Below are 25,195 nucleotides of genomic sequence, written 5' to 3'. Positions count from 1 at the left end.
ATTTTATTTGGAGAATTGCTATAAGATTGGGAAAAAAAAACTATTAAAAATTTGTAGACAAAGAGGAAATTGTTTACACTAAAACTTGATATTATAAACTATTATTCATCCCATGATAACGGTATTTACTGACCACCATTTTTCTAACGTTTAATTGATGGGATTAATTTTACTACTGTGAGAAAATGGTAAATATCCAGAGCCTCCTTGTCTGAGATCTCGAAAGTTTTTTCCGACTCCATGAATCTGAAGAAAAATGCCTAGTTTTTAAGTTTTTCTCCTTTTGAGTGAAATGGGATTTCATTCCAAAACAAATTTTGGATTTGAAACTTTTAAGCAGCGCGTGATGAAGAAATAAATTATGCAGGTTTATTTGTGTTATTTTGTCTTTGTTAACAAAATTCTACCTCCAGTTTTAATTATAAATCTGATTTATAATTTTTAAATAAAATTTTATAATTAAAACTTGAGGTAATATCTCATGACTCAAATATGAAGTTATAAATTTTTTTATTCAATTATTTGTTAGGGCGGAGTCGCTGCGGTTGAGGCTCGTGGGAGAAAGGCGACGACAAGACGATGATAAGCGTGGGTTTGGGTCAGCTCTGCGTCACCCGCGCTGCTTCCTCCCTCGTGGTTAGCTCTTCTCTGCTTCCCTCTCCTTTCCCAGCCGCTTCTGTCTCCATTCGCCCTCCTTCTCCTTCCTCTCTCACCCTTCTCAGATCCCAATCTTCTCCGCGCTCTCATCAACTTCCCCAGAATCCTGATGATGATGATGCCCAACTTGAAGACCTCAGGGTTCCTCTCCACTGGCTACTTCCACCCAACGCCTTCCAGGTATTCCTTCAAATTGCTTCCCCTTTGTTCGTTTTCGTTACTGTTTCCTCACTTAATTCTCTCCGATTTCTATTTAACTCCCGCAAGTGTCCATTTTTCTGTAATACAAGGTGCGTGATTATACTAAGCCAAAGTGCGAACGAGAGCCCATCCCGCATGGGTGCATTGTTATAGGTATCATATCAGGAGCCCCTTGCAAGAAAAGCGAGATCTATAATTTCAGGGGCACTCACCCATCGTGCTATTCTTTGCCTTTTTGGGCTATATCCTTTCAAGTTTCAACTTGTGCTTGTAACCTATACCTTCGAATTTGAGAGGCAGATGTTCACAGAGAGTTTCCCTCGGAGAATTCTGGACCGGTAAGAGGCCGAGCCGAGTGGAGCTGCCGGCTCTTTAGCAGGGTCTATTGTTATTAGTCTCCCATTAGTGAGCCTTGTGTGAGAAGTGGGGTTTATCAGTGTCTTTTTAAGGGGGTGTTTGGCAACCTCTAAACCATGATTTTAGAAGTACTTTTTCGTAAAACGAGACAAACTCCTCTATATATTTACTTCATAAACTGTAAAAACACTTCTGAAATCATGGTTTGGTTTCTATCCAAACACCTCCTTAGACGAGCTCCTTTAATTTTATGCTGGTAACATATATATGTTCCCCCGGGGGGGAATTATTTGCACGTCTTCTCATTGTTTGTTGAGAAATTTGATATCAAAACTTGGGCTGCTCTGCACAATTATTGTGCTATCTCAAGTCCCCATTGGCCTGCTTTTTCTTGTTTTGCCCCTGCTTCCGTGTAAACCGAACACCTGTGCATAGGTCACAGACGTGCGATTTGAAATCAAAATCTCTCAGTTCACCCAAAAAAAAAAAAATTCAAAATCTCTTGTGGATGCATGGCATTGTTCATGGAAGATAGGCGTGGCCTTGTCTTGTTGACTTTTCCTTTCCTTTTTTTTTTTTGGTGTCTGTTTTCCCTTAAAGTTTGCCTCCGTTATTCAGAAAAGAAATCAAAATCTTTAGACTGTGCTCGTCCAATTTGAGGGGTGGAAAGTAATCAAATTCGCCCGAGGATGCTTGTACTCTTCAGTACTAACTTTCGTGCAGACTGACATGATCTGGCGTCTCTTTCAGGAATCAGAGTGGCTGAGAGTTACGCTGCATAAATGGTTGGATGACGAATATTGTCCGGAGGAGACTAACGTGGAGATAAGCAAAGTTGCCGCCCAATCATACTACAAATCTTTGCTAGAGAAGCAAACAGACTTGGGTGAGATTTTGTTGAAGATGGCCAGAGAGCTGGAGTCTATTTCCTATCAAGAAAGCTTTCATGGGGCGTTCTCATCTGCAAATGCAGCAATCAATCTGATCGCTCAAAGAATCGAAGACTCCTGCCAGTCAACCTGAGCGCTCACTCAGGTCTAATAGGCTGAATTGGATTTGATTGCCTGGTTTGGAATTCGTGTCGTCAACTTTTATCTCTCACGAACTCCTGTAAAATCTTGTGCAATCAATTGATGTTTCGAATTCGTGTAAAATTCTTGTTATTGATTGGCTGAAATTAGTAGCAGGGTACTTTGAGGTCAAGAATTGATTCATGAATAAGGAGGGCACTCATCAAATGGGTTTAGTTTCTTAGATTCCTTTGTGATCGGGAGGAGGCGGTAAAGGCGGATTCCGGAGGAAATCTCCATTTACCAACCACCGTTCTGAATGCATGGCGCCAAATGCGTTGAGCAATGCTGGCTGAGCCATTGTCTCCATGCAAATATCTGTCAAGTAAAAAAATCAACCATCCTCTGCAGGCACTGTGTATAACTTCGGGGGATGTCGTCACATGATTATTGACGAGGTTACGTAATTTTCTATAAATTAAACGATTAAGTTATTTAGATAGGAATTTTAAATAAAAAATATAAATATTTTATGATTTGAAAGTCTATTTAAGCGTTGGGTTGGGGATCAAGGGGTTTTGACAGATCCTCGATCAAAGCCCCAATTTCTGTTTTTGAATCGATGTCACTGGTGGGTGTGAGCGCCTTTATTTCTCGTGTCATGCAGGCAAAATTATTTGTTAACCGGCTTGTTACTTGTGTTTCAGTAGCAAATCAAGGTGTGTATTTGAGGATTGACTTTTGTGGAAAGTTGAGTTCAACGACATTTTCTCCTGCTTGAATTTTAAAGAATGCCTTCAGAGTGAAGTTAGAAAGTGTGGTTCGTAGGGATGCCTATGTTCTTTTTGCTACAGCAGTAAAACAAAATCTTGGCACCGGATTTGGTGGCGCCATCAATGTCCTCTTGTTCTTAGCAAGGTTTATTACGAAGGCAGCTGTGAGTCGTTTGCCATTTTTGCGTTGCGATTTATTCCGCAAACAAAAATCCAAATTTGAAATCGAACTTGAAAGATTTTGGCCAGAAGAAGAACTTGCCCTAGAAATGTTACCAGTTAGAAAATATGCTCATAGTTTCATTTTCCATAACATAGGACCGCCTGGTGCCAATCTCTTTGTTTATCACATGCCTCAAGAATTTGGAGATGAAGAGCTTTCGAACATCCTTTCTGCCATGCGGTAGAGTTGAGTGTGAAAGGTTAATATAATTTTTAATCTCTTAAATATATTTTTATTTTATTGTTTTAATGAATAAAATGATTCAGATTTTTATTGAATTATAAAAACTAATATTTTAAATAAAAAATTTTAATAGACAAAAATTTATAATTTGAAACTCGGAGGAACTAAAACAAAATGAAAGCAAATGAATTAAAAATTGTATTAACACAGTAACTAGCCTAAGCAAATATCCTGGCGAGCCCAATACCCGAAGCTGCAGTCATTCGTTAATGTGACGGGTTTTTATTTTTTTTACCCTCTTAGAATTGCGCAGCTTTTACTTGTGCGACTAGGAATGATGAAGTGGTAATTTGCAGGGTTTGTGAGCTGAGAGTGTCGAGGCGAAGCTGAAGCAGCTATTAGGAAGGAGAATGGGCGCCGCGCGAGTTAGGTGGTAAGGAAAATAGAAAATAGATGTTGAGCTGAAGAGGGACAACAAACTGAGGAAGCCTCATCGACAGTGACAAAGCTGAACGAACGATCATGGATATGCTGACCTGTATAATTTATGTATGGCTCCTCAGTCCCTCGCTGATTTGTATTTTCTGTAACTTGAAGCTCCGTCTAGACCTTTACATATATGTATCAAGGAGTAATAATTGTCAATGATTTTTCCTTCATAAGGCATATCGATTGCTTTGTGGCACCGTGGAGTCAGAAAGTAAAGTATTGTAGTTGCCAATTTGCACCAGCTATTTTCTACAAACTCCTCCTGTTGAACCTGTTAGGCATCCCGTGGTTTCAAGTTTTGTTGATTTTCTTTCTTTCTTTTTTTTTTGGGGGGGGGGGGGTGGTTGTCATCGAAGAGGGAATGAAGCCAAACAGTGAGCTCAGAGCATTCTTGTGATGAAGGCGAGGACTTAATTTGATGGGCACCACGGACGGTGGCCTTTAGCCTCCCCTTTAGTAGGGCGGTAGTGTGGTCTGTGGTGGGTAGGGCCGTGGCGGTGGTTGGTAAATTTTTAAATTAGTCACGACAAATTATATTAATATTAATAAATAGTATTTTAGGAAATAACTCAAACGCTATTTTAATCTCTTAATGATTTCTTTTATTTTTAGTTTGATTATTTAAATATGCACATTTCTCCCTTTTACTCCTGGGTGAATAAGAATAATAATAATAATAATAATGTTGGCGAAAAAAGAATAATTTCAAGATAAGAATATATAATTTATAAAAAAGTGAGACTATTCATAAGTCATTCATAATATGACTTAGTTCAGGCGCTAAATACAGTCCACGGGCCTACGTTTTAATTATTATGTCAAAACATGTTGAAGGTTCTTTGCTTTTTTTTTTTTTTTTGGGGACGGGTGGGGCGTCTTTTGAATTAATACAGGCAGGAAATCGGACAGCTAACCTAAATTTTAATTTCAATTCAGGGGATGTCAATTTGTTAACTTTGACCTGATATAGTTCAGATCTATAATTTTAACTACTTAAAATTTTATTATTTAAATCTCATAAAATATATTTTTTTTTAAAAAAATCTTGGGATTAAAGTTTTAGGTGATAAAAATTACAGGATTGACCTGTATTAAGTTCAAATTTACAGAATAAATTACATGAAAAGTAAAATTATGAAGATTGAATTGTATTACGTAGAAGATTAAAAATTGAATTATAATTAAGTGAAAAATATAAGAAAGAACAAAATAAAAGTACGTCACGCAATCATTACATGTTAGCTTGTTTTAAACAGCGTTGATGGATCAGCAACCATGTGTTGTTTTAGAGAAGATACGTATGTGTGTGTATAATTGTGATGCGGAGCTGACCGAGGACTACCCGCCCGGGGGGGGAACAGTGTTCCCATTTGTAAATCAATTTTGATAAATAAACGTAGAGACACGTGTCAAGTATGCGGTTTCTTAAATTATTTTGTAGGTTCTCAAAATATCCAAAGTTTGAAACCGCTACACATCCGTAGTCCGTAAGGTCCAATCCAGGGACCAGGTCATTCAACATTACAGGCCCACCAAACCCATCAGCAATCTTCTTTTCACTGTTCTTCTTTTGTTGCTTTGGGGGGTTTTTACGTCGTTTGCCGTTTCCAATGGGCAGTTATGATGCGGTACTGGCGGCTTGATCAAATGCATAAATAATCAAAAGGTGTCCCTCAATTAAAATTTAAAAATATTTGGATATCATTAAAATTACTTCTCCGGTCCTTAATATAGGACCCAATTCTTGAGTTGGTTTTAGTTCTAAATATAAGATCCATTTATCATATTTATCAATTTTCTCTAAATTACCCCTATAGATACTTCCTCAACCATAATCAAATAGAAAAGGGAGAGAAGGTATTAAAAAAGATGATTATGGTATTTTAGAAAAAATATGTCACTTTTCTTATAATTAACTAACTTACCTAACTTCCTTAATCTAATCAAATTAATTAAATGGGTCTTACATTAAGGACCGGAGGAGTCCTTTTTAAAAATTTTTTTTGTAAATTGAGATAAATTTTTTTATATATTTATTTCGTATACCGTAAAATTATTTTTTAAACTATGATTTATTTTCCATCAAAACACCCCTAATAAAAAGAGATATATTGATAATCACATTGCAGTCTAATAGTGTCTTGACGTGTATTTTTTGGGAAAAAAAATTGCAACCATCTCTCAAGAATCGAAATCATTAGATCATAATCTCAATCTTAATAGAGGTGTCCAGATTCGGAATAACTCCGCAAGGGGATAAAAGAATGGAGAATTAGCTGTCACAAAAAAAAAAAAAGGAAAAAAAAGGGAACGGGGGAGGAAGGGCAGAGAGAGTGGTAAAGCGTGTTGTTAGCTAATGGTCATCAATTCATAATCCAAATTCCAACCATCATGAGAGCAACTTTGGACAGCATTTTCATGTGTGGCCTCCTCGTCATTAATTCTCCCTCCACACGCCTCTCTTCTCCGCCCCCCCTCCTTCCCTTCACCTACTCATCTCCCCCACTTAATTCTATTTTTCACATTCATTTCTCACCTCCTTTTTTTTTTCCTTCACTCCCAAAAATGAGTTTCTCCGTTTACATTTTAATTTCAATTTTATTAAATATCCGCTCTGCTCTTTTTTTTTTTTTCCAAATGAGAATAATAAAAAAGAAGGAATAGGAGTCGTTGCGAACTAAAATTGTGCACAGCTAATCTGTAATCTTTGCCAAGGCGATGGAGGCGATTGCATCGGTCAGTGAAATGAATCTATATATTTATATTCATGCCACGCCTAATTATAAGATGTGGCTCCCTTATATAATCATATTATCCCGGGTCCTCCATTCTCTCTCCTCGCGTCGGAAGGATTCAAAATCCAAACATGAGGTTCGTGATATAAGACATGTAGAAGTATTATTTTTAACGTGTGTGGCTTTTTATGTTACATACTACTCCCTCCACATTTGATGCTTATACCATGTTCTTAAATATAAGAGACACTTAAAAGTTGTCTCTACTTTTTTGTGTTGATTTCCTATTTTACCTATATTTATTGTCTCCAACTCACACTCTCTCTCCTTTCTACTTCTCTTTCTTTTAAGAATTTACTATTGTTCTCTCTCATGCTCTCTCTCCTTATTAATGAGGGCATTTTTGGAAAAAAAAATTATACTTTTTACACATTAATTGTTCTTAACTAATTTTAACTGTTTTTTTATCAACGTAATTCGGTTATTCGTCTCTTATAATAAGGAACGGAGGGAGTACTATGTATTTGGCCAGAAAAAATGTTATATAATGTGTCGTATATTAAATATTCTGAAACAAGGCGTCTAAACTGAGTATTCTAATCTGTCAAGTTGGATGAAGTCAGTGCACCCTTTAGTAGAACGGCGTATTGGGAAAAGAAAAATGAAGCGAGGCGTGGATGGGGGTTGAAAACACCGTCAAAAGTCGGAGATTGTGGAGAAATCAGATATTTGTTGGGCCTAATAAACGGGGAAAAAAGAAACGCCACACACGTTGTCGAGTCATTGATTCATTCTCTGCTACCATTCCATCTAGAAGAGTGGGTAAAGGCCGGGGGGCATGCTTCGCTTGTCAAGCTTCTAGAAGAATGTCACCCTCATCACTTTCAAGCTCGTCCTTCTCCTTTAATATTAGTTTTTATTTCCCCTGCTCTCAATCTGTCAAACAAAGACAGCCCCCCGCCCCTCCCTTTTATTCACATTTCAGCTTCCGTTTCTATTTCGTCTCTTTGTTTACCAGATATTCTCTTTTCATTTCTAATACAACACTGGCAGCTTTTCGGAAGACATCAGCCTCCAGACTCGACTGAAGCCGTCTGTGCGGGGTTGTGGTTTGATGGACATGAAGCGAATGGATGTGTCTCGGTTCATGCTTTTTGAAGCCACCGGGGATTCCGAGGCTGACGGTGACGCTGACATCATCATGGATGAACAATTTGCCGGAGCCGTCGGTGAAGAAGACGACGACGACGACGACGATGATGCTCAGTCTTGCTGCCACGAGGGATCTGAGAGTCACAACTGGGATCTGGGTGATCAACATCTCAATGGGCATGCATCTCGTTTTGCCGATGCTGAGTTTGAGCATCGTGACGGGCAGGAAAACGATGGAGAAGAAACTGGTGTACACGGAACGTCGTATTGTGATGATGATGAGATTCAGAAACACAAGCACCGATCGAGTTTGTCGGTGGACTCAGGGCAGCAGTTGATGGACGAGATGGAAAAGAACAGGCGATTCTGGGAAGCTTGCTTGGCATCTTGATTCTGTCTTCATTTTCTGAGTCTCCACACACGCTCGGTCGTCTTTCCTATGTAATTTAGGCTTTGTTACCCGAATTCGATATGTAATTTCCCCCCACTGTGTTCAAAGAGAGAATGGGGTGGTGGTTTAATGAAGTAGCATTTAATTAATTGTACATAGTTGCTTAAACTGATGCGGTGACTGCTCACCTCTCTTGAAGATTCGTCATCGATGCGCAACCCATTTCTGCACTTTCCTTACTTTTTTCTTTCCTGTTAGTTTTTAAGTCATAATTTCTCAAGTTTCGATTGTAACAGATGACGGATTATTGTGTCTTCATTCTAAATTTAGCTGCTCTAGAAGATTTGGTGTCTTTTCTTTCAATATCCTTTGAAATACAGGTAAACACATGCCGCCACCAACCACCACAAGCACGAGGTTTCCCTCAAAATATATGCAGCTCGTTCATTATTTGATTTATAGTATTAAATTCTTTTCCGGAAACTAATAATATACTCATTTCTTCTTTGGGAACGAGGGGGAAAAAATTCAGCATCGACACGAAATCTGAAATCCATTAAAGCCGATCAACAATAACATGCACAACAAATACCAAGCAAGCCCGGAAGACTGAATGCCTATGAATTTCACCCATGTGAAATACGCTCGCGAAGCTACTCCTATATGGTAGTACATCCCCGTCTGTCGTGTCTAGAGCGAAAATTTTCACTTCTAGAAAATAACTGGATCAATGTCAGCCCTAAACTGAACATAGTCCACCACAAGCAAACATTTCCTACTCTGTCTACTAATTTACACAATGAACACTTCCTCCTAGAGACATCATCTGAATTAGTGGGAAAAAAAACAAAGAAAAAAGTGCTTCACTAGACGCAAACGGTGGCACCGGGCAAAGAGTCAGTTAATTTAGTAATTATTTCCACGTTATTGGTGCCTTCATATGAAATCGCCGGACTACTCGTGTCAATACTAGATGTCTCGGACTTTTCTTGGCATGAAGAACTGGAATTGGATTTCCCAGCTTCGCTTTCAGTAAATGACATAGCATATTCCTCAATGTCACTTAATGGTTCGGCTTCCTCTTCCTCTTCTTCCCCTTCCTCTTCGCCATCACTAGTATCCATTTCTTCTTCACTTTCATATTCTTCCTCAGATGAATGAAACGACGCGGGCGAACCTGCCGCTTCTTCTCGTTCTGCGAGCGTCTTCATTATAAGAGTCATAAGCAAGTTCATCACTTGGACAGCATGCATCAGAGCAGTAAGTGGATCAGACATCTGTTTCAGGGAAAGCACGAGTTTGAGAAGAGATAATAAGTGTTCCGGGTTCTTTCATGTGAGCGGAGATGAAGAATTGCACGATAGATCGGTGAGTGCATCAGGCGGATGTATTAATGACAAACCTGAGTCATGTTTGGAGCAAAAACCATGGCAATGTTTCTTGCGTTCATCTTGTTGTGTTCTTCGTGTTCAACGACATCAGCCATGAGATTGACAGACCAGTTGAGCAAGGCAGCTTCGGTGGGCTTTAACTGCTTTACAAGTTCAACGTATTCTTCCTCTGTGTTGCACTGAAGAACTTGCTCTGGAGAAAGTCCATCCAGAATTCCCGAAGGGAGCTCTCGGAACCAGGCCTTAATTAGGCCCGCCAAACAATGTACATCAATGTCGTCCGGCACGATCCCCCTGTTCAGCTGCTCCCTCACATTCTCCTCTTCACTGTTCTCTGGGTTTATGCGAAAAATTCCTTCAGCCTGAAAATCATTAAATAAAAAAGAAATTTGTTAATCTGTAACTCATTTCCTTCCAACCACATCTTTTTTTAATAGTCAACAACATATATATATATACACACACACGTACTTTGTAACTGTAATTAATAAAGTCGGTACCTTTAGGCCTCCCCGTGAGTACAAACGCTCCTGCATTAACAACAGGATGGTTGGGATACTATTCCCTTTTGAATCATAAGAACACTGCATTGATTCTGGTGAGACACCAAACACACTTGCACTGCAATTATAGATTACTAAATTTAGAATAATGCATCAATTAAACATAGATGAGCTCATTTAGGGAAAATGAGATTCAGAGAAGATATAATCGGCCGGGTTTTACAGGTTTAGTGATAGCTGGGGTGTTTAAATGGCTTATCATAATATCGAAGCTCGAAAACACATTTCAGTCAACTCTATTTTGTACATATTTGATTCTGAAGTAACATTTATACTAATCTGAGTTCATTTGGAGTTTACTAAGAATACCATGTACAGGGTCACAGTTTTAAAAAAATTCCTCAGAATGCTCGTGCCCGATGCATTCCTCACTTAACCCAGTCATGACAAATTCACAAGAGCCTGTTCACTGCCCTTCGGGAAGCTAATCAGTTAATAACAATGAAAATCGCTCTGTTTCTTCTCATTCTTCTCCCTCTCAAACAAACAGACAGAACGAGACCTAGCATCAATAAACGCTGTGGCTCCGCATCAGATGAATAAACATGTACGATTGAAGCTGATAATGAAATGACGGGGGAAGTTTAACAAATGGAGAGAAAGGAAAGAAGCAAGGACCTGGCGCTGGGAACCCGACCCGGAATCTCGAGCTGGAGCTCGGCAGGCAGACCCAGGAAGCCATTGAAGCGATCGAAAGTGACGTGAGCGATGTGCTGAACGTTAGTGGGCCATCCAGTTTCGAAGTCATGAGCGACGGCCGAGATTACATCGTCGGGGGGATGCATCCGGCAAGAGACCATTGATTTTCTCAAAGCACTCAACAGGGACGGGACGAGGGAGCTGGCTTGGTCTCTGTCTTGTTGGGTCATCTTAGCTGCTCGCTCTGCTTCGCTTCACAAATCTTTCGCACCCCCTCTGGATACTGCTCCTCTGGTTTTGTTGCCTTCTCCACTCCCAACGGTCACTCTTTCAAATTCTGTTCGGATCGCCCTTTTGTCCGTAGTCCCTCGTCATCTTTTATTTTATGTTACCACACCGGCTCCTCCATTTATTATTATTCCTCTTTTTTTCCCGTAAAAATTAATGTTCGTCTTTTAAATTCCCCATTTTGTTTCACTTAGTAATTAATGCATTTTTGTTTTTTGCCAGTAAAATTAATGCATTATTAAGGTTGATTTTCAGTTGACTTCTTAAAAAAGCCTTGGCTGGCTCAACAAAACGCGGGATTCTTTAATCTCAAGTGCTACTAGGATGTTTTAATGATTGCTGGCTAAGGAAATAGGTTAATTAGTCTCCATTGAAAGAGGGGTTAAGATCAGCCCTTTATTTTGCATATCCACTGACGTTAGCCTTTTAATCATCATTGTTTTAGGATAATTAACATTATTATTATTATTATTTGGTGAAGAGATTTTTTGTTTGGCTTTGCTTCAGGGATTTGACTCCTTTTATTTTTATTATTATAATCATCAGTATTATTATTATCCCCGGACTCGATTCCTATGAGTAGGCAAAATCCACCAACTTTTATAGCTGTTTAAATTACTATGCCATGTTGTCCATTATTTTTATTCCTTTTTTGTCTGAATTAATTTAATAACATTGGACATGCCAATTTATTTAAATTTACCATCTGTACCAAAATTCAAATTTATCTATTCAAAGGGGAAAAAAAAATCTTCGAAACTTAGCTTGTTTCTTTGGAGGAAATCCGATACTTAAAACACACTTGAGCTTTTTTTCCCAATAATTTCAATAAGGCACCATGGACTCAAATAATTCATTTTAGTCGGGCATATATTTGATTTTATTATCAATATCGGTTTCGTGTTTTGTTTAGGCCAAAGAATTTAAACGAAATGACTTGTTATCTAAGTGAATTACATGGGGCAACAATTTTTTTAAGGAAACCATCAAGTTGACTGAATAAAGAGAAGTTTGTAGTAAGCTATCCCTTGAACGGCGTGGTCACTGGGAAGAGGGCAAGTTCTGAAATATATGAAAAGTACAGGTTTGAATTTTGAGGAAGACCGTTGCCAAAAAGCCATGTTGGGGGTTGGTGGGCCTGTTATTTTAACGCCTTCTTATTAGAAATCTTTTTTTTTTTTTTTTTTCCATCATATTTTTCTTCTAACTTTGCAAAAAATTTCACTCAACTCTCCTCGCATTTCATTTGCTCTTAATACGTCCACAAAATAAAAAGTAAATAAAAAATTTTCTCGCAATTTTTTTTCCCTAGCCATCACTAAAGATCAAATTAACAATGTAAGAAATTACATTAGCAAAATGCTTAATATGATATAAAATAGAATTTATCTTTTTCCCCGCCGGAAAAAAAAAAAAAAGAAATTTATATTTCCCCCCGCTCTTTAATCGGTTGCCCGTTGCCGGAGAGATATTCAACAACCGTTACCGATTTCATTTCCAAAATGCAAATAGAGAAAGGCAGCATTGGTCGTGAGACTATCTGTCGAAAATGATGTGTAACGGGCAGCCATCGAATGGGCCAACATCGGCCCATTTTCTCGGCTTAGGCAGTAGTTTTCATATCTTATGTGATTATATATAGAGAAGCATTTTTTTTTTAAGAAAAAAACGAAGAGAAAATTTCGTATGCATGCTTATTTTTCATTTCACATTCTTTCATATATTTGAAAGATGTTTTTTTTACTAACTCATTTAAGATCAAATACCCAAACTTAGTTATTGAAATATGACCTCTAATTCTTAATACAAGAGCTAGTTGACTAATTTAAATAGATTAAAAAATTATTAAATTAGTTACTTGTAATAAATAGGCATTGCCTTTCTTAAAATATCCTTGATAATCACATGTATTAACTACATTTAATGAAACTTTAAACATATGCAATTAGTATAAGGATTGCTTTGAAAAAAATAAATAAATATAAGAAACAAAATGAATTGAGTCTTATATTTAAGATCAAATTAAAAGTTAAACTAGTTTTATATATATTATATGGCACATGGCCGGGTTTAGGCAACATGCCAAAGGAAAATTGATCCTGTTTTGGGAGCTATTTTTTCAGTGACGAGAATAAGCGTGGCCTATGTCGTTTGGGACAAAATTGTGCCTTCCTAATATTCACAACTCCCAAGTCATTCTTAAGCTCCAAAAGTCAACATGGCCACTGTGATCGAGGCATAGAGGCTTGAAGGGCAAACAACAGATGTTAGCTTGACGGTGCAAAAGCTGGCAGACGGCAAATGACAGATTGGATTCCAAGGTTCCGACGACGGCTGAGGAGAAAATAGAGGAAAATGCAGGTAATGTTTTTTCATTTTTAATTTTATGATGCAAAATTATTTTTTTAATCAAGGGCATGTCATGTGTGTCTTTTTAATATCTTAAAACTTCCCTTTTATTTTTTGAACGTACACATAAAAAGGTTTATAACCAACTGCTTCTATCTCTTTCTGCATACTAGACATATTTTTGAATAAAAAACTTAAATTCCAATCTATTTATTTTCCCTTTTCCATGTCCATTACTTCTGCCCAACCCATATACGGCATAATCTTGGTCTTTCGAAAAGATCATAATCAATAACCGGTCCGACAATTCAACGACCTGCTTTGGTGTTGATTATGGCTTTTACGTGTAATTAGAAACTGAATTACATTATTATAACTAATGCAACTTGGTTACTTTGATTGTTGACGAAGCTATCTAAGAGCTTTGCGACAGGTTTCCGCATTTGAATATCTCCCACCTATAATTTAGGTCCGTCCAAAATCTGAGGCTCGTTGAATGAACTTGTTTTGATTTCTTTATTTACACAAATTAAAAAAAAAAAATTTAAGTGATTGAACATGAACTCGACTGGTCCGGTAACATTGATTCCCCCTTGAACGGAATAGTCCGGGTTGGGGCCGTTCTAAATCAGAAAAGAAAAAACACGAGGGCAAGTCTAGGAAGGGGAGAAACAGGAGGTGTTCATAGTGATGAGTTGAAGACAATGGCCAAGATCTCTCAACTATTTTAAATCAACCTGACGTGTAGGTAAACAGCATTTTGAGTTACGCATGTGGCTATGAAGAGAATACACACACAGTGACCAAAAAAAAAGAAAGAAGGAAAAGTAGTCATCAATTAATGGATAAGAAGAAGAGAACTCACATACATTTGGATAAATGAACCAAATAATACATATACGTATTCAATCAATGCAAAATAGACATAGTTTAATTATGTAAGCTGTTTTTTTATATAACTCGAAATTTTCTCAAATCATTTTAGGTTTGAAATTAATTTCTGTTAAGTCAGGAGCGTTATGATTTACGTAAACTGTTTTATTGATGGAATTCTTTACATTTATGTGTATGTTAATTACATTGAGCATGAGAAACGAGTTGTCTCATTTATGTATCAATAATGCAGTTTTTTTAAAAGTTTTTATTTTACGTACATGTACATCATTTACGCGCGCGCGCGCACAAACATTCTTCACTTCAACCATGTATATGCAATTCTTTGGATAGATATCCTTCCTATGACGGAATGGCAGCACACCTAATGTAAAACGAAATCAATTAGTTTATTGAAAGGAGAAGTTAGATTATTTTATTAATTGAATTTTTCATTTGACTGGTATTAAATTTATAGCATAGATATCCTTTCTAACATATATAATGTCATGGCATGAGGTCAATTATCTTTATCCCGGCCACTAACAACACTTTGCAAGCAATGAACTGGAAAATTAGAATCCATCATCTCAAATAAATTATGCAAGGCTGAACTGTAATTGCTTCGGAAGGATGACACAGAATGCCTATAAATGGAAGCAGTGGCCTCGTAGCCAAATGCATTATTATTGTGGCACGTATATAGTGTATTCCATTCCCACAGTTTAAAGATGGAGACCAACAAAATTATATTAGCCTGTGTAATAGTAATTGGTGTTATTGCGGTGTGTGAAGGAAGGGGACTTAGCATGAACTTTTACAAGAAGACGTGTCCTGACGCTGAGCAGATTGTGAAGAGCATAACACAGAAGCGTGTGTCCGAAAGGCCTGATTTGCCTGCCAAGTTGCTGAGACTGCATTTTCATGACTGCTTTGTCAGGGTATTTATATATTAAACCTAACACCTCGTACAATATACATATGCATGATTATATGTGTGTGTGTTTAACTTGTCGGGGGATGAAAAAACATGTCAGGGTTGTGATGGGTCGGTGCTGTTGAACTCCACAGCCAGCAATACTGCAGAGAGGGACGCACGTCCTAATCTGAGTCTGGCAGGCTTCGATGTCATTGACGAAATTAAAACCGAAATGGAGGCCCAATGTCCCGGAGTGGTTTCTTGTGCCGACATACTTGCGTTAGCCGCTAGGGACGCCGTTTCCTCCTCCGTGAGTTCCACCATGCTTTCTTCTCCATTTCTACAATTCATGCTTCTGTTTCTCAGGTCAAATATATAACATTAGGGACTTTTGGTAGCAATGATCTTTGTTTGACGCTTCACAACAATATTGTTGACAATAATTAAGTGCAGTTCGATGAGCCGCTGTGGCAAGTTTTCACCGGTAGAAGAGATGGCACAGTCTCCAGCAGCGCAGAAGCCTCGGCCAATCTCCCCTCCCCCTTCTTCAACTTCACTCAACTCAAACAGAACTTCGCCAGTAAGAAGCTTACAGTCCGTGATTTAGTTGTCTTGTCAGGTAATACAAACATGACAATCATCGGTAATATATGTATACTACGTACAAATGAATTAATTGAGCTTTTACATATATAACAATGGAAGGTTGGAAATGCAGGTGCACACACGATCGGAAGAGGGCATTGCAACTTGTTCAGTAAGAGGTTGTTCAACTTCAGTGGGAATGGCGATCAGGATCCTTCGTTGAACTCCGACTATGCCGAATTCTTGAAGACTCAATGCCGGGGCCTCAATGACTTCACCACAAGTGTGGAGATGGATCCCGGAAGTTCTACCACCTTGGACACCAACTACTATTCGATCCTTCTTCAGAACAAGGGTCTGTTCACGTCCGATGCTGCACTTCTCACCGACGAGGATTCAAGAAACTTCGTCACCACTTGGTTCGACAACGCCAATTCCTGAGAGCGTTCGCAGTGTCGATGCGCAGGTTGGCAGCCGTCGAGGTCCTCACAGGCGAAGATGGCGAAATTAGGACAGTTTGTGGGCTTGTTAATTCGTAAATTTGCTCAAGCTTCTCTCTTCCTTTTCGCCTTTCATGGGTGTGAACTATATATAATTAATATCCACCGGATTCGTTCTTGAATAAAGGCTATCATAATGGACTTGTGGATGATGTGTGGTCTATTTGGCGATGAATAAATGGGCACCAGGGTAAATGTAAAGTTTATGGAAGTTTGTGGATGATGTGATTTTCTTTTTGTTGTTTTTTAAGTGATGATAGTAAATGGATGCTGCCGTGAACATACCGTTCAACTTCAGGTGATATTACATTAATTAATTAATTTGTTTCGAAGAGTTCTGCTATCCCTTATCCAGCGAGGAATTTTTTTACCCTGATGAAGAAAATAATGAGACTTGAGGTACTACGTGGTACATGTACACTTGATTAAAAATGATGAGAGGAGATGGCCGTGAACTGAGACCCAGTTAGAGATTGGAAGAAACTTGATCACAGAATGATGTAGGGGTCCCACCAGGACCGGTGCACATGGTACGGTTGAATCGTCAATTGTTGGGTGATCCAACCAAGTCAGCCAACAATCATCTTCACCGGACAAAATTTATGATCTCGTGGATGACGTTCTCTCGAGCCGTAAATAAATAAATCTATAGTAATATTCAATTCGTTGTATCACTAAATCCTTCGAGCCGGTGAAATTGTGAACAGTGAGCTGCCATCATCAGCTCACATTAGGCTTTGTGCCAATTAAATGCTATCGTCGGCCCCATTCAGAATTTTGATCTGGTGCCGCAGGGAACGTGAGGACATTTTATTGACTACTTCTATTAATCGAGTCAATATTTTTCTATTACCATTTATTCAGACACCGAACATGATCAAGTTTCTAGAAGAAATCATGAGGTGGGCAAGGGAAAAATCTAAGGCACGTTTGATGCACAGCATTAGTTACAAATTACTCATGCCCGCGGACGGAAACTCATCCGAAGAGAGAGGTGTCAATTTTTCGGGTTAAAATTAAAGAGGCATGCTTATTTGCCGAGTCTATTAATTGCCGTCTCGTTCCCTTTCTTGGACTGTGAATAAAGCAATTCCAACTCGAAAGACGCTTTGATCAGATGTTACAAACACCGTGCGAAGGCAGAGTTGTATACAATCATTTGTATTGCAATTTACAAGCCAATCAACCATATTCCCTCACTATGTCGTCAAGGCTGTGTTGAGCAGAAGATAGATCCCATTTCTTCCACCCCCAAGCCCGATGTGCACTAATCAATCTGAAGAATATCATCACCCATACTTCAAGTGGCACTCTAAAGCTTTTTGTACACTAAGCGGCCGGAATTGATTCCTTCGCCACTACAAAGCCAAAAACAAAGAACAATACAAAATTACGCTGTATAATGTATAGTCACCAGTGACTATATAGGAGTAGCGGAACATTGGATCAAGCCTTGCCCATAAAAGTCCCCGGTTGCTGCGAGAGCCTAAGTCATCAATAATGTCACTCATATGTATGCCAGTGAACCACGATCATGGTCCGGCTGGGGTCGACCCCGAGTAGGGGTTGGGGGCCTCTGAATATTGAGCTCCTGAGAAAGAGAAGAAAAGAATCAGTCACTCAACAAAATCACCTGCCGGGTAGTTTTGAAGTCTGATCATGAGAAAAGCTCACCTGCATCCATGTCTCCTCCATGACACGCTCAGGAGATGTCTCGGGAGACTGAAGGGGAGGGGGCAAGGGATGGATTAATTTTGGAACCACAACCAAGCCCCTTCCAATTACCAGTATGGCTCCAGCGTTATTAGCCGTCCCTATATGCAATTACGTACAAGTGAACCTGTGATGATTATCACATGCAAAACAAAAAACACTGATGAAAAATGGACTTACCACAATAGTTAGTGGCAGAAAAAAGAGTGATCAACTGTCCCTGGGCAAATCGCTCAAAACCATCCATGACACACTCGTGGGCTCGTATAATGAGCTGTAATTTATTTTTCTTGCAGAATTCAGTGACGCGATCCGGCTGCATATTATAAGAATTAAACAAATGGGTTTAAATGAGTACCAAAATAATTAAAAAAATTTAAATCCTAGAATGTTTGGCCATCGAATCACCATTCAGTTGTATTATTGTATACTGGTCCAAGAACACATTTAGGAACACTCTATTTCCTCAAGAAATAATATTCATTTTGTGTGTGTGTGTGTGTGTGTGACATTTTAGGATCTTAAATGGCACCTCTACAACAGTAACTCTCAAACCTTTTGGTCACCCAATAACAGCAAAAGGATGTCTCCTAAAATTTAAATTATTCAAAAGTTTTTATAGGGCTAAATCATACATGAGATTGCGATTCCATCACTCTGATTTTAAGGGTAGCAGAATGATTATTATGTCCAAATAGAAGGAGGCCACATAGTAATTCCATCTATGATCACATGGATGCGGCCAAAAAAATTGAGGCTGCATACATGCTACAGGATGCCATAGGGTTCACACTTAGGGTTCGGACACAGCCGCGCTGGGGGGGGGTTGGGTGGAACTAAGGAAATGAGTCAACACAAATGTTCTCTTCCAGAGGACGAGGGACAAGCTAGTCCTCCACACAATGCTAATGGTAACACAATCATCAATCAATACCAATAACTTCATTAAATTATCGGCAGACTAAGCTGTAAGCATGAGATTACATCTTCACATGCCATGAGAGGACGGACGGAAGAATGAATTCCACATAACAGAATCACGCATGGAATGAATGATAGCACACATACCCCAAATGTGACAAGCCCTGGCCCTCTGGCATTTGGTCTCAAACCCTCTACGCTATCATTCTCAGTGGGATCAGACCTACATGTGAAATTTTAAAACTACTTAGAAAAAGCAACACAAACATATATATGACTTTCAGAGAGGAAATGAGATCAAACCATAAAAGGTCCATCAAAATAATAGATCCCGCATCCATTGTTATGGGCCTTTCAAGCTTTTCTATCTGTTCTACCGAATGGATAGACCTTCCTATACCACCATGCATACAGATGATTTTCTTTTCAATGAGGGCAGCAAGAGGAAGATAGTTAAAGAGTTGATTGAACCGTGTCCATGCCCATATTCCATCGTTTTCTCCCTGCAAAAACATAGTTAGATGCGAAGTTGAACCAAAAAAATTGAAGCACAGCTAGTGCATTCATCCCTACCATTCTCTCAATGCATTCAATGCGGAAACCAAATAGAGCATTTATGTCAGCTGCTTCATGGTTTCCACGTATCAAATGGACATTCTCAGGATATTCAATCTGCATAGTCAAAAGGCAGTACACGGTCAATTAAAAAGTACAAGTAAACAGCAAGTGGCAAGCTACAAACAATAGAATAGACGGTAGCTTGCCTTGAGAGCAAGAAGCAAGGTGATGGTTTCCAAGCTGTGCTGTCCTCGATCAACATAATCCCCCAAAAATAGGTAGTCGATATACCTGAAATATCAAATGAGTGGCTAAAACATCTCAAACAACTTTTCTGTGCCTAGTTTATGTGAAAAGCAAAGCGAGAGACTGGATGCCTTGAACATGTCCTCACTTAACCATTAGCTAGACAAATATGTTCTGACCCAAAAAAAAAAGAAGAAGAAGAAGAAGAAGAAGAAGAATGAATCAGGTCAAATGGCCGATTAAACTATGCTTCATAGTAACAGACAGTTCACACTTGGATAGACCATCAGAAAGAAAGAAGGAAGATCAACAAAACTGTTGGGAGAGAGAACTGTGTTACTGAATCTCTTCTTCAACTATTTTTGACAGAAAAGCAGTTCTATAATGAGTGAAGATGCCAAACTTACGTTATGTCTCCAGCAGTTGAAGGAAATCCATATTCATCAAATAGCCGCATCAAGTCACCAAACTGCCCATGAAGATCACCAAATACTTTGACAGGGGCTTTCAGCTGTAGAACAGTTGGTTCATGCATAAATATCTGTTCAGCAGCATAACACAGCTCCCCCACTTCGTAAGAATCCAAGAAGAATCGCCTGTTTGCAGGAGCTTTCCAGTTGCGAGGCCTGAGCAGAGTTGAAATTATCTGGGAAGGTGATAAAAACAAGTGAGCTTGACTACTAATATGATGAATTGAAGAGTTTAGAATGACAAGTCAAAGCCAGCCACAATTCTTGCCTTTTTATGTAAGCCCTGAGGGGATTTCTGCCTGGTGAACCTCTTCGCAGAATATGGCAAATCATTATTTATGGGAATCATCCTTCTGCTCTCATTTTCAAATTGATCCAGTGATAACTGTCTCACCATTCCACCCAGGTTACCCACAGCCTCTTTAGCAACTACAACCTGCAACAAGTTTCATATGATTTTGCAGCCATGAAAGGAATTATCAGTTATAGATGAGAAATCCAGGCCCATACAGCTCTTGGATGAAGGCGAACATCCCCCTCTACATCACTGCCATCCGAAGCAGTTTCTGCAGCTGGTGAGTTGTCATCTGACACAGATGTTTCTTCAGCTTGACTGCTTGATACAGATTGCACAGCTTGCCAGACAGCACTTGCTGCCTCAGCCTCAGCAGCAGATGCTTCCCTCAGTTTCTCCATGGAGTTTTTATCCATGGTGCTGAAGATAAATATTTCAAATAAGTCATAAATATGAAACAGCCAAGGATTGACATTGAGGTAGAAGCAACGACTTTCAGATGAAGAAGCAATAAATAAAATACCCCATGCCACCAGATGAGTGTATGTCTGATCCGTCACCCAAACCCGGTGTTTTCACGTCATAATTTAAGTTAGATTGGTTCCTGTTGGGGCTTGTAATAGGGGAGGTTCTCTCGGCCGTTAAAACAGGAGAGTTAATTTCAGACTGATGTGGTGAATTTTCAGCCACTAAGAAATCATCCAGCAGAGTATCTGCAATGGATAAGATGCTTGGATACATTAGATATGGTAGACAAAGAACGCACATTTCACCAAATCTAATTTACATATGCTAAGTCAGGCTGGCAATTCAATGCGCCACACTTGGTTTTCAGTATGAAAATAAGCTCTCAATCAACAATGAGAACACTTCTCAACTGTGCAGTTTGAGTGTTTACCTCCTCTGAGACCACCATAAATATATATGCGAGCATCAACAGCAGCTGCTGCATGACGACAGCGACGCATAAGATCCAAAGAAGGGTCATAATCATGACCTTTGCTTGTACGTGAGGGGGTGGTCACAAGGCCATTTCTGTCCAGCCAAACGCCAGCAGCAGTGTCCAATACTGTCAAATGAAAAACAAGATATAGATTTCACCATAGGAAATGGCAAAAACAACATTGTTATTAATACATGTAATGATACAATATGATAAGCCTTAATTACCTGCAATGGCAGCTTCACCTTCTACTGAACGTCCACCCTTAAGAACACCTCCTGTGACATGCAATCGTGCACCTACAAAAACCTGAGCATCCAACAAAAGATTCAATTTAACCCAAAAAAAAAAAAACAAAACAAAAAGAAAGGTAAAACTTAAGAATAGAAGAAAAGGTGCTAAAATTCCCAAACACCGTAATTCCAAATTTGTTATAGTATGCATTTAACTTACCGCAGCATGTTGATACCTAGGGGAAGGAGAAACTCCAGGTGCAAGAGTCCATTCCCATTGACCATTCCTATGCATGAGCAGTCCATAAGCATCTCCCAGTGCCTAAGAAGGATACATATAGTTAATGCATGTGTCACAAGCAAGATTGCTATGGATATGAATTTTATGAACTATCTTCGCTAAAATCAATCATTATTCATCAGACACTGACCTTAAAACACACAAAATGAGGTCAAAAATCCAAGAGAGCATAACAAATCTATCACTCTCCTAGTTCACTAAAAGTAACCATCATAATAAGCAGCTGAAAAAAGTACGTAGAACATACTGCTCCATAAGAGTCTCTTCCACCACACAGCAGAAACATACCATCTGAGCGGGCACTAGCAGTTGCATACCTGTTTAATGAGGAAGCATAATGGAAAATTTTCAGTCTGATTATGTTGAAAAACATAATAGACCTTCATTTATCAAGAGACAGAACGGACTTACATTCTAGCAGAAGGTCTGTCACCTTCTGGGTTCAACTTCTGCCACACGTAAGGTTTTTGAGCAGTATCCAAAGCCCAAGCGTCAGACAGAACTCTTTTGCCTATGAAATGATTAAATATAAAAAATGTTGTTATATTGCAAGAGCCGTGAATAACAACATATTCACAATGACACGACCATGTACTAATAAGAGACTTCAATCCACTTTGTATTCCAAATTTAAAGAGAATATTTTAGGAAACCAACACACATTTTTAAATAAATAACTAACTTAACTAATTTCTTTCATCTTTGCAAATCAATTATCCAGCTACTCAATTAAGGTCCGGAGGGAGTAGCTTTTATTTTTATCCTTTCAACACGAAATCAAAATTGTATAAAGAGAACAGGATTAAAAATATTAGAACTTTGATAGACTGAATCAGAAACTGATTCTGCTATCAGAACTCTTTAATGTTAACAAAAAGAACCCTGAACAACGGGCAACCTACAAGCTGATCTCTCACAAGCAATAGTGTCTGCCATTCATATCTAAGTTACAACATCTTGCATTTTTGTCTATTCAATGGTTTAACAGTAATTTCCAATTTTAATTTTCAATAAGAAAATATAAACAGCCAAGATGATAATCAAGTCTGAGTAGCACTCACCGTCATTTCCGGTGACAGTGACAAGATATCTTTGAGCAACCAAGTCCATCACATGACCGTAGCGAGGCCCAGGTCCTTGCCCTTGCACAACGACTCTACATTAACGTCAATGGCAAGATTGACTAAAACTACAATTTCGCCAAACTGGGAACATTATGAAGGAAAAAGCTTGGTTAATCAAGCTCACCTGTGCCACTTGAATTTATCATTGGTCAAGTCAAGCACATAGAGATCATCGGTTGAATGCCCCGCGGGACCTATCCCGCCCTAGCCATGCACCATCAATTAATTAGATCATTATACTATCCAAAACCCACCATCATCGAATTTTCCACAACAGAAGTCCCCCGATTCAGTTCTACGTTACCTGGAAAACAACCATAGTTCCAACAGCAGCAGCAGCATGGGCAGCCCGAGGAGAGGGCGGCTCGCCAGCGGGTCTTATTCTGAACATTCGAAACAGCAAAAACCGTCACTTCAATAACAATTCAACCACCAACGAGAAATGACATAGGAGAAGCAAAGTTCAAAAATTTAAGATTGAAAATGGGAATCACCTCGTCCATTTTTTCGTGGCAACGTCGTAGGAATGAACTGAATTTGTGACTCCCGCTAATCCTACAGGACATAGCAAACAAACAAAAAGAAGCAGAATTTAGGTATGAGCGGATTGGGGGGGGGGAGAGAAGGGTTTGCAGTAGAATTAGTATTAGTACGAATGCCGGGAGTTGAGGAAGAGCCTCCTTCAATGGCGGTGGCGCCCCCGAATAAGATAAGGCGGGGGCCGTGCGTCTTGGTGGCGGCAACGGCGGTGAGTGTGTGGCCGGTTCGGGGACCGGGGGCATCTTCATCGGTATCCCAGTGGGCACTTAGAGTTCGATAAGTCGGAGCCGGGTACAGCCATGGCTTGGAGCCCATTCCCCAAATATCCCAGATTCAGCGGCACAGACCAAACACGCTAATGTAACACTAAAATCCACTAGATTGCGAAGAAAAGACGGAAGATCCCTACAAACAAAGCTGGTAGACGGGCAGTGGTGGGACCCGAACCCATCGCACGACACAAGGTGAAGTCTTTTACTCGAATATAAAACCTTCTTAATTAACCTAGATAGCAGAGTGTGAATGGGATCGGGATCGCAGTCGGGCTCAGAAGATTCAGGATTTTGGATTTAATTTGGGTTCGCTGATGAAGGCACGAGTGCGAAGAGAGAGGACACCCGTCTGCTCACGCCAATCCCATTTTAACTGTCACAGTCTGCACACAGCTCCCGATTGAAGCCGCCCTTCGTGATTGGCAACCGAACGTCAACGACTCAAACGCTCCGAAGGCTGACACATACTCCGGCCTTCCTTTTCAAGAGACCACGGCTTTACTATATATGTGACTTCTTCGTTTTCTTTTCGAAAGCGACACTGGACCAAATCCTGATTCATCAGATGACGCTGAATATTATGAATTTTATGATTTCTTCTATTTCTCTTGTAGTCTCTTCCATTTTCTTTTTTGATTTTAAAATGGAAATGAAATGAATTTCTGAAATCATACCACCGTTGGAAATTGGAATCTCTCCTTTGAAAAAATAACTCAATAATACATCGAGCTTCCGATAGTTACAGGTCACAGTTTTTTGGCTGCTGATGAGCCTCCGGATTAGTAACAGAAGAAGAAGGTTGAAATTAACTTCAGATTACAAAGGGAATATACAGCATGTCCCCTAACATTTAAATGCAAAGAGAGTGCGTGCGCGATAATTCAGGGCTTTTCTTCACATGTTTTTGAGAGAATTGCGCAATAGCTGTAGCGTTTTCCTGTTAAAGCTAAACTTTTTTGTTTTTTTATGGGATGGAATCTGAAGCCGATACTTTTGGAAGGCAAGCTTCTTCACTTGTCCGACCTTTGCACCTAGCCATCATTTCCCTGCACGTTCCATGCTCATGCCAATACGGGAAACACAGATATTAAAAATCCCTGAAATCCTAACCTTCATTTGCGTTATCAATGCGATGCCTCGTCACAAGCTTCCAGATTTTTGTATCCTATACATGCAACTCTACGACCTTCTGATCCTGTCACGAATAAAGTCATTCTTGTCTCAAATCTTTACGGCCAGGGGAGCGTTGCATTGCATCCATGCATCATGCGCTCAGTGAATTTCCGCCCGGTTCCATAAAT

General features: G+C 39.3%; 4 protein-coding genes and 1 pseudogene across 7 annotated transcripts; 3 read left to right on the top strand and 2 right to left on the bottom strand.

Moving 5' to 3' along the window:
* Positions 1–102: 102 nt before the first annotated feature.
* LOC114759215 (uncharacterized) lies at positions 103–2,288 on the top strand. Of its 3 annotated transcripts, XM_028948341.1 has the most exons (3): positions 103–837; positions 1,651–1,746; positions 1,966–2,288. In XM_028948341.1, exons 1-3 carry the CDS (start codon positions 580–582, stop codon positions 2,236–2,238), a joined length of 627 nt encoding a protein of 208 aa, XP_028804174.1. In that variant the 5' UTR covers positions 103–579; the 3' UTR covers positions 2,239–2,288. The 3 variants fall into 3 exon arrangements, with proteins under 3 accessions (XP_028804174.1, XP_028804175.1, XP_028804176.1); XM_028948342.1 differs by lacking the exon at positions 1,651–1,746; XM_028948343.1 differs by lacking the exons at positions 1,651–1,746; positions 1,966–2,288 and adding an exon at positions 948–1,297.
* A 5,240-nt stretch (positions 2,289–7,528) lies between these two features.
* LOC114759262 (uncharacterized) lies at positions 7,529–8,512 on the top strand. Its single transcript, XM_028948416.1, has one exon. It carries the CDS (start codon positions 7,743–7,745, stop codon positions 8,169–8,171), a length of 429 nt encoding a protein of 142 aa, XP_028804249.1. The 5' UTR covers positions 7,529–7,742; the 3' UTR covers positions 8,172–8,512.
* Positions 8,513–8,707: 195 nt separating this feature from the next.
* Positions 8,708–11,032, bottom strand: LOC114759263 (rho GTPase-activating protein 2-like). The gene is made up of 4 exons (XM_028948417.1): positions 10,744–11,032; positions 10,063–10,183; positions 9,574–9,924; positions 8,708–9,448 (listed from the first exon to the last, which is right to left on the bottom strand). Exons 1-4 carry the CDS (start codon positions 10,992–10,994, stop codon positions 9,038–9,040), a joined length of 1,134 nt encoding a protein of 377 aa, XP_028804250.1. The 5' UTR covers positions 10,995–11,032; the 3' UTR covers positions 8,708–9,037.
* Positions 11,033–15,005: 3,973 nt separating this feature from the next.
* Positions 15,006–16,317, top strand: LOC114759162 (peroxidase 39-like; annotated as a pseudogene).
* Positions 16,318–17,348: 1,031 nt separating this feature from the next.
* LOC114759237 (serine/threonine-protein phosphatase BSL1) lies at positions 17,349–24,436 on the bottom strand. Of its 2 annotated transcripts, XM_028948364.1 has the most exons (21): positions 23,736–24,436; positions 23,577–23,637; positions 23,387–23,465; positions 23,207–23,286; positions 23,020–23,114; positions 22,370–22,469; positions 22,206–22,275; positions 21,878–21,979; positions 21,652–21,733; positions 21,380–21,550; positions 21,005–21,194; positions 20,697–20,901; positions 20,455–20,622; positions 20,124–20,362; positions 19,677–19,761; positions 19,486–19,584; positions 19,216–19,415; positions 19,060–19,135; positions 18,172–18,307; positions 17,953–18,092; positions 17,349–17,869 (listed from the first exon to the last, which is right to left on the bottom strand). In XM_028948364.1, exons 1-21 carry the CDS (start codon positions 23,935–23,937, stop codon positions 17,786–17,788), a joined length of 2,664 nt encoding a protein of 887 aa, XP_028804197.1. In that variant the 5' UTR covers positions 23,938–24,436; the 3' UTR covers positions 17,349–17,785. The 2 variants fall into 2 exon arrangements, with proteins under 2 accessions (XP_028804197.1, XP_028804199.1); XM_028948366.1 differs by lacking the exons at positions 23,577–23,637; positions 23,736–24,436 and having other exon boundaries at positions 23,020–23,100.
* Between the last annotated feature and the right edge of the window lie 759 nt (positions 24,437–25,195).

Source organism: Neltuma alba, unplaced genomic scaffold (assembly GCF_004799145.2).
Source record: "Neltuma alba isolate B1F8T4 unplaced genomic scaffold, ASM479914v2 tig00010802_pilon, whole genome shotgun sequence".
NCBI classification, from domain to species: domain Eukaryota; kingdom Viridiplantae; phylum Streptophyta; class Magnoliopsida; order Fabales; family Fabaceae; genus Neltuma; species Neltuma alba.
Note: the sequence above shows the minus strand (reverse complement) of the source record. Positions and strands in the feature narration are given on the sequence as shown.